The sequence below is a fragment of the Nothoprocta perdicaria genome, unplaced genomic scaffold (assembly GCF_003342845.1).
Source record: "Nothoprocta perdicaria isolate Ctin4 unplaced genomic scaffold, notPer1 scaffold_150, whole genome shotgun sequence".
NCBI classification, from domain to species: domain Eukaryota; kingdom Metazoa; phylum Chordata; class Aves; order Tinamiformes; family Tinamidae; genus Nothoprocta; species Nothoprocta perdicaria.
The window spans coordinates 1,034,626-1,043,738 of NW_020454650.1; the positions used below are offsets into that span (position 1 = coordinate 1,034,626).

Below are 9,113 nucleotides of genomic sequence, written 5' to 3' on the forward strand. Positions count from 1 at the left end.
TGAGCTGACTCAGACCCCGCTCACCAAACCCGAGGGAGCTGGAGGAGACGGGCTGCACCAGAAGACAAGTAGCTGCAATGCTCGCTCCGGATATGAAGTATCTAGATTCATATCCCCRTTCTGCCCGAGGGGAATCCAAAACCTTATGCCTCACCTCTCCCAACAGCACCCTAATCCCAGCACCTTATGCCACAACATCAGCACAGAGGAAATAGCACAGAGGAAATTTCTGCATTAGGGCCTCAGCATCTACTGCAGAAATCCCTGCAAGGCAGAGGSAAGCAGGACCCATGGCTCAGTAACGCAGTGACTCCGTTGATGAGCTACACGATTTCTGATTCACGTCACACAAATCCCTGTCCCTGAACAGAATGGCACTGGTAGAAAAAATTCAGAAGATCCCACACCAAGCAGCTTTAGCCTGGTGAGGAGACCCCAAGGTCTCCTGCATGATGGGGATCATGGGTTCCAACTCCCTTATCCCATGGGCATATCCTAATGGCCCAGCCAAGGAGACAGGCACTAGCAGTTGCACCCAATCGTTCATTCATCCTCCAGCATCTTCAACACTGCACAGCTGACCCGGGTTTGCCAACATCAGGTCAAAGCACAAGCTTCTTGTGCTTGTGAGTAAATGTCTCCCTGCTTTGCTGACTTGAACCCATTTATACCTGCTTTTTTTGAATGTTACCTTGCTGGTTTTAGTTCTCCAGTTTCTCCCTAGCACGTAATTGCCTAAGAATTAGCCACTCCCCCAGCTTTCATCGGTGACATTTGTCAATGTAATTACCTTTACTTTCTTCAAGCCATTAACAAAGCCAGTCAGGAACTCATGCACTGTTTACTTTTCTTTCCCCACATACTAATCAGTGCTGTAAGCAGTAAACGGAGCTCATTAGTACAGCCACTGGAGAGCTATGATGATCTTTCTGTAAATTACAGCACACCCTCCTTCCTRGAAACTGTTGACATCTTGTCGAACATTCTACAGCAAGTAGGTTTTTGGATTATTTTTGAAGTGCAAAGTAACTATTATTTTCTTTGATTAATGATTTTTTTTTTTTTTTTGGTTTGGATCTGCCTTCCATTACCGTACTTCTTCCCAATATAAGGTTCATATTTTTTGAACTCATTTTTTTCAGGGAGTCACTGAGGGAATTAGAACTTAAAATCCTCAAAAGTTTCTTGCAGACAGATGCTCCCGATGGCTGTTTTGCAGACAGATGCTGCCGATGGCTGTTGTACCACGATGGCCACCCCCACCTTTGCAGATGGCAGCTCGGAGGGAACATTTGTTCCTCAGCCACCACAGCATCAGTCCTCACCAGGAGCAGGATGATGACATGAAAGGGACGAGGCGTCGCACGTCCTGGCTTTCTCTCTCCAGGAAAGGAAAGGGGCAGGTGACCAACAAGGGCTGGGATGTTACAGCTCACTGTCCTTCAGCACCCATCACCAACAAATCTACTGATTCAGAAGTTAAACAACATGCATAAGCCTTCACAAGTATAGGGTTTAAAAAAATCATTCAGTTTAAAAATAAAGAAATGTAGGTAATACCTCAAATTTTAGTACTTGTATTCATTTCCCTAGAATCCTTTCAGAAATCCATGTAATTTATGTGTAAAATACCATTTTAAAAGTCATTTTCCAACAATAGTGGGGCAAACACACTTCGGATTTTGGCAAGTTTGACTGTAATTCCAGAAGGAAAATTATGGGCCACGACATCCATCATCTTACAGGCGTGAAGTTTTGTTGCTTCTGCAGAAGCAGGAAGCAGTATCACAGCAATTTCTATTTGTAAGCTGGCTGCCAACTTGCACACAACGTACAAAACAGAAGAAACAACATGGGAAAACACGAGGCTGGTATGAGGAACCCTGCAACCCTCTGCAAGGCACCACAGGAGCCTCCTTTGATCCAAAGGGTGTCTGAGTAGAGCACTTACCCCTGGCAGCAGGAGGGCAGCACCAGGAGCCCCTCCGTGCCTCTCATCAGTCTTGGCTCTGGTTAATCAATGTGGAAGAGCACATTTCCCAAACAGTGGCCCCTCCCATGCCAAACCTCCTGCCAACAGSTTTTCGTCTCTCCCTGCTTAGGAATTTGGGATCATCCATTTTSAGCGACCGCAGTTTTCCTGTCTTTATACAACAAGATCTCAATTGCACCCAAGGAGGTCGAACAGCCAGTGCTGACCTTTGAGCGCTGCTGCAATTGCCTCTCCAAACAAGACTCCTCTCTGAGGGGGAGCAGCTCAACTTGCCAAGCAGCCACAGCTCGGAGCTGCCTCACGGCACTCCCCAGGTGCCATAAGGAAGATGACTCTAAAAAGGTTTCCACTGGGATGGACACAAGCAAGGGTTTCTTTTTCCTCCCTCCTCAATGAGACAGAACAACAACAAAAGAAAAAGTCTTGTCCTATAATTGTGTCTGCTTGGACATTCAAAAGCAGTCAAGATGTTCCCAATAGAAATGAAATGCAAGTCTACTGGATTCTGGCTTCTCTCTTCGATTGCCCTTCCATAAGGTTTTCCAGGTGGATTCCACTAATATCATCTACACTGGCCAGGTTTAATTGCAATCAGCAGAGTCTTGCCTCTGTCACTGCCAGCTGAAGGCACAGAAGACTTCCTCCGATTTGCTCAGCCATCAATGATGTTACTAATTGCAGCACAACCTCCGTCAGTTTATTAGTTCTCTGGTGGCAACAAGCAGATGTTCAGCCAAAGGAATCTGCACTGTCCTATCTCCTTCACATTAGGGGAAAAGAGGTCTGCAACTAGAAGTACAAGGATTCTGTTGGCTGAATCCTACCGTGAGCCAGTATTGAAAGGCACCAGCTGACAAAGGAATTAGGAATGCTTTGGTTCCAAACTGTACTAACCAACCTGTTCCAGAACCAAGGCTTGATAACGATACCCAAAGAACCTTGACATAACAGCTAATGCTCCAGAAACTGCTGAAATTCCTTTGTTAAGATAACACCTCTAGTCTTAAGCACAGCAGGGCAAAGGTTGATAAATTCAATTTGTGGTAGTCAGACTTCCTGACTTGGCAAGCCACATACTAGACTCCATGTCCCATAGGCCTAAAACACAATAAACCCTAAGAGACAGGAATTGGCAAGTTCTGGGCATAGTTCACAATGCAGAACAGTGGGTCCTAGCAATGAGAGGCTAGGACAGGAACTAGTCTGGTAGGAGCATCTAGTGTTATCAGGCTTTCTGGCTGATGTGACCCTTCATATTAATATAGTCCTATATGGTCCATGCAACATGTTTGACCTGGGTAGAATTTCTCACCGTGCAAAGTTCAGATCTGGCTAAACAGCCAGGTGTTTGACAGCAGTGGCTTAAGCTACTGACTTTGGGTTTGCTCTATCAGCAATAACCTCTCAATAGCTCAAGTCACTCAAACCCTTAGACAAGCTGCAGCATCCACATATGGCTGATTGTTAAGCTCCCTGTGTCCTTCATTAGCTAGGAAGGACAGGGACAACAAAAAAGAACATTATCACTGAAACTTAAGAAAAGTCAGAGGAAGCATAGAGGGTTATCCCAGAAGAGCCCAGTTAGATCAAAACCAGTAATCAGTTTTCATTTTCCCATATGCTTGAGTCCCGCATACACTTTGCTGAAGCTGGACATTCCTGAGAGTTCCTCAGTGAGGAGTAAGGCCTGAAAGGTTCCAAAGGGAGAGCACGAGGGGTTCCCGGGATACAGTAGGAAGACTTTGCAGTAGATGGACCAACAAAAGCAATGAATAATTCAGTTCATTTTAACAAGTCATTTGTGAAAGCAGTAACCAGTAGCCAGATTTCCAAATCTACAAACAGCCTCAGCAATAAAACAGCACTACAAACCAGGCAGCACCAGGCCAGGAACATGAACGAACACAGCTTTGTGTTTGCTTTTCTCAGATTGTTTTTGTCTACAGCACTTCCCAAGAACAGAAGCCATGTTTTACTGTAAGCTGTTTCGAGTAGCAAGTAATTTTCCCCCATTCACTCTAACCTTTCACTCTTATTTATAGATCTAGTTATAATGCAAGCCACTAAAAAATCCATATACAATAGAACCAGTTTATCTGCCAACACGTAAGGGAAACATAGAGAATATACAGAAATCTTTCTAACATGACAAAATGCAGCAGGAGCACACACATACATTGCTTGTCAGGTGATGACAGCAGCTTGTTCCCATATATATAAAAACAAAGAGCCAAAAAATTTAGAGTCATTTCAAGGTAGGCCACCTGAAACAGCAAAGAGCACAGAAATACGCAAATGGGGCCCAAGAATAAAGCACAAAAGTGTAAATAATAATAAAAATAAAATCAGTAAGGAGAAGTCGGGAAGGAAGAAGGTTAGAAGTTATTCATCTATGACCTAATCAACTTGCAAACACACTATCCCTGTCAAACAGGACACTGTTTACTGTTGTCAGCTGCCTCACTGGGGCGCTCCTGCAGGAAGTTRACCTGTGCTTCAGAACTGCCTGCATATGTAGAACACATCTCAGCCACCTCGCTGAGAAAGAGCAGCTCCTTATATCTGGTCTAACATGAAATATTTCTATCGTGAACTAAGTGCAAAGCTGCTCAGATGTTGCCCTAAGACTATGATCTTAGCAAATGTGAATTCCTAAGTTTTTATTACAAAAAAGSGTGTGTGTGTGTGAGAATCGAGCAGGGTGATAAGGACCATTTCAATAAACCAAGCACTGTCTTTTGCCTGTATATTGGTACTACGAATTTCAACATGCTAGAGGTTAATTCTCCTCCTCTCACTTGCTTTTCCTCTTCCAGTATTACAGATAAGACAAACTCATTTAAGTCATTAACAAGTCAGAACAACTGCTACRGCACATACCTGCTACCTGGTAAAGGAAAGGTTTTCCCCTTATTTCATAAAGCAAGTCCTGACTCCTGTCTAGAAAATCCTGTTAGACTGCAAGGATTTGTGCAAGACAACAATGTGAGGCAGAAAGAAAACAAGCAKAGTGCAGCCATCCAGGTGAAGCAGTTCTTTCCTCCACACCACAGGTCCAGGGTCGACACAGAACTACAGGCACAAGTGGTATCCAGATTCCCACTTCATTTCTCTGCTGTTGCCCCTCTGCACTTATCCCTTGTGCCGCTCATCACCTAAGAGCAAGTGCTCTGTGCCCACGCACAGCACTGTATAGTGCTGATGAGTGAGTAAAAAAAAAAAAAACAGCCTTTCTGGCCTGTTTCCCCCCTTTCTGGCACTGTTTTTCAGTTGGGTTAGTCCTCCCAGTGCTGTTCGCAAGGCAGCCACGCAGACCTGGGAATCAGTGCAACAGCAGAAAAGGGAAGCAGTAGGCACCATGAGCAAAACACTAATCRTCTACCATTGAGGAAAATAAACATATTTTTATTTCCAAGTGAAAAATTTAAGCTAGCAGGACCAGAAGACAAGCAAAAAAAAAAACCCAAAACAAGAAACTTGCTATATACACACCTCAATTTCTAGAGAGAAAACATTAAGCGCTCAAAGGTAATAAAGTACAACTGAATACTCCTGCACATCAACTGTGGTCTTAAAAGGAGAGATCTTCGTCGAGTAAACAGAAGAGTGATTCAAAACGGAAATAATCCAGCTTCCGCTGACTTTCACAGGAATAAAATTAGGCCTATTATTTATAACATCAGTGCTACTTCAGAACACCAAAAAGCAGCTGATAATAGCTTGCTTTCTGAAAAGAAGCAGTTTTGCATATTAGGATTCATGTATAATTCTAATCAGTCAGCYGAGGAGAAAACTTACCTGAAAGGTGGAGCATAAACCAAAGTAACATTACCTGATAATTCACTGAAATCTGAAAAAATAAAATAAATACATGCAAAAATATATCTACAAATTTTAATCATCAAGATTTTATGTTTAGAACAATTCAGCCTCGCAGACTTTACAAAAGTCTGATTAATTTCATTATTAGTGCTTTCAAGAGACATATTTGAATTCGAAATCACATTTAAAAGGTCAGGTTTTTAACACTTGATCCATACTCCAGCATCTATACACAGCTATACTGCCATGAACTTCTTTATGTAATTTTCCACCTTTAAGTTAGCCTGTGTTTCAGTTAATTATTTATGTTGTGCATAACACTGAATCAAGAGGGGGAAAAAAAAGAAAGGAAAATAAATTTGACTTGTCTTGTTTGACAYGCGCATGGAAAGGCTCCTAGAGGGAAAGGGGAAGATGCTGCATGAGTGAATAYGGGAGGACCACAGAGCAGCCCGGCACGCACAAGCTCTGCGGCTCGTGCAGAAGAGGGGCAAGGAAACACACGGATAGGGAGGATGGGGGACAAAGCAGGAAGGGGGACCTCCATTGGCAACCACCAACCATTAGATATACCAGGGTGTTTTGTATAACTTCTCTGGTTGTGAAGAGAACTGTTTCCCCCCTTCGCTCCCCATTTCCTCTAAATTAAGCTAAGAAAGACCCAGGGCACACACGATTTTTGTCTTTAAAGAAGTTTTTCAAAAATAAGAATAGCCTAGATTTTCCTCATCTAACTCACCATCTTACTTCAACTCCCCTGTGCCTTCCCATCCGATTTGCTTTTGCCGTGTTAGCCTCCCTATGCTCTCCAAGGGCAGATGCGGCACCCAGAGCGCCCTGTACAACCACACAGCCAATACCCTGCCCACTATTAGGTCCAACAACAACAAGATAATAATGCTATGGGCAAATTTCACTCCTGCCATGGAGCCAAGTCTTCTGTTTTTGCAAAAAGCTGGTGTAATGTTTTGAAATGCCAACAGTATGGGTGAATGCATAATCCCAGTGGAGATGTTATAAACCTAATAGAGGAGAAGTTTGGGTACATGACGGTAACAAGCAAAAATCAAAGACATTGGCTCGGACAGAGTTGTACTGCACCTCAAGAGGAAGATCTGTGAAGCTTCATGGGCGGCACTGAGAAGATTCATGGAGAGAAAAAAAAAAAAAAAAAAAAGGTATAGAAAGTGTTGATGATGTAGCCCAGCTACAAAGCAAGAAAGAATGCGTGAGCAGACACTCTGAGGGTGGTTCTGATGAAAAATATGACTAATAGGCTGCCACATATCCTAGCAAAGATTTGGACTCATATAGGAAAAAAATGCACTTGACAGTTTTTTGATTAGTTTCCTTAATGATGAAAGAACTTTGGAAAGTCTAGTTCCTCTTCTTCTTGAGAAAAAAAATTAAACTTTTTCAAATTTGTTTTGTTTAAAAAAGAAAACACAGTTAACCTCAATAAAGTATTCTTTATCCTTTGAAAGGAGAGGGAAATAGCTGCCATTAATTTTATTCCTACAGGCTATACATAATTAAGAATATTTTATTTAAAAGGGCTAGACTAAATAGCTTGAAACGTAAACCTCAGTGCTGTCAGATTACACAGTCAAAATTTAAACCACATGTTTAGAGTAATGATTGATGGTCGAGTGCCACACGTAAACATAACCAAGGTGATAGAAATGTTAGAGACRTAAATTTCACTTCAGACTCCAGCTTGTTCGTAATGACTACAGATACCTTGGCAGTTATTTTGTACTCGTGAAAGTCRTACTTGGAGACTCTTTGTGAGGACTAACAGCTACAAAATGGCACGTTCAGGTTTGAACTTCCATTGCTTCCATTTTTGGCAATGCAGATGTTGAAACTGAAGATAATCCCGCATGCTCTGTTTGTGTATGTAAGCTGAATTCCTTCATGCTTGTGGACAGGACTTAATGCTCCTTTTTTTTTGTGCGAGTTGTATACACAGGATTGCTGCAAACAGCAAGGAAGCTCGAGGGAGAACCAGCTTTGGGAGGGAGCAGCAATCTCGCCTCAGACTACCTGGGCAAATACAGCCCTTTCTGATGGCCAGCATGCACAGCTTATCAGGTGGTCTATTAAGAAGATTTAGTAGTATTTATGAAAAAGAAAAAGAAGCCTGCAAATGACAGATTCTTGCAGCAGGCCCTTATTTCAACAAGTTTTAAAGTATATATAAYAACTGCAGAGCAGGAAACAATGTTGAAGGAATTCCTCCCATTTCCCTGCAAAAGTGGGGTCATTCACACCAGAGGAAACTTTTCATTCCGGGAAGCAGACAAGGATTACTAGGACCTGTAAAACTTTACACATTTATAGGAGGAAAGACACCCAACGCACATTCCTTTCCGCAGACCAGGTGTATAATAAAAAAAAAATAAGAAATAAGTTAGAAGAAATGTTTGTGGTACTGCTGCGGCACTTTAAGAAATAATTTTTAAAGCCAGCACTGAAAAAGACCGGGAGAGCAGGGGGTTTAACCACCTTCCATGGAGAGGAGAGGAAACCCCCCAGGCGTGGGCAGGGGGTGGCCGCACTGAGCGGCTCCCCGCCGTGCCACCCTCGCCACGGGGCACCGTGCACCTCCCGAAAGCTTAGCGGGGGACAACAGTAAAGTAAAATAAAATCAAGTAAAATCAAGTAAAATAAAATAAACCGACAGGCAAGCCTCTGGGGGGCGTCGGTTCCTTCCCGCCGAGACCCCGACGGGGCGCCCTGTGAGGCGACCCCCGCGGCGGCCGTTAGGGGCTCGCGGCCGTTAGGGGCTCGCGGCCGTTAGGGGCCCGCGGCCGTTAGGGGCTCGCGCGGCGCCCCCTCTCCCTGAGGGACCCGCCTGGCAGCGCGGCGCCCGCGCTGCTCCCCTCTCCCTTCCCCTCCCAGCCCTACGCTCCCTTCCCGCCGCGGCCCTTCCCTTCCCTGCCCTTCCCGGCCCTACCTTCCCGCCGCGGGAGCTGCGCCGAGGCCGAGAGGAGCGCGGCGAGGAGCAGCAGCGCGAGGAGCGCCCGGCCCGCCGCCATCTCGCCGCATGGGCGCGGGCTCCGAGCGAGCGAGCGAGCGAGCGAGCGGCTCGGCCGTCCCTCCGCTCCGCTCCGCTCCGCTCCGCCGCTTCCTGCTCCAGCGCGCACCTGGCCGGGAGGAGCGCGCGACGCCACGGGCCGGGCCGGGCCAGCCCGGCCTCCGGCCGCAGGTGACGCTCCTCCTTCTGCTCCTTCCTCCTCCTCCTCCTTCCTCCTTTCTCCTCCTTCCCGCAGCGCGGGCAGCGTTTGGGCTGGGA

At 45.1% G+C, this 9,113-nt stretch overlaps 1 protein-coding gene across 1 annotated transcript in view; it reads right to left on the reverse strand.

Annotated features, from left to right (window-relative positions):
• Positions 1-8,856, reverse strand: part of CDCP1 (CUB domain containing protein 1) — a 29,372-nt gene extending 20,516 nt beyond the window's left edge. The window contains exon 1 of the mRNA XM_026034837.1: positions 8,775-8,856. Within this exon, the coding sequence (XP_025890622.1) occupies positions 8,775-8,856 (82 nt within the window). The remainder of the gene's footprint in view (positions 1-8,774) is intronic.
• Positions 8,857-9,113: the final 257 nt, after the last annotated feature.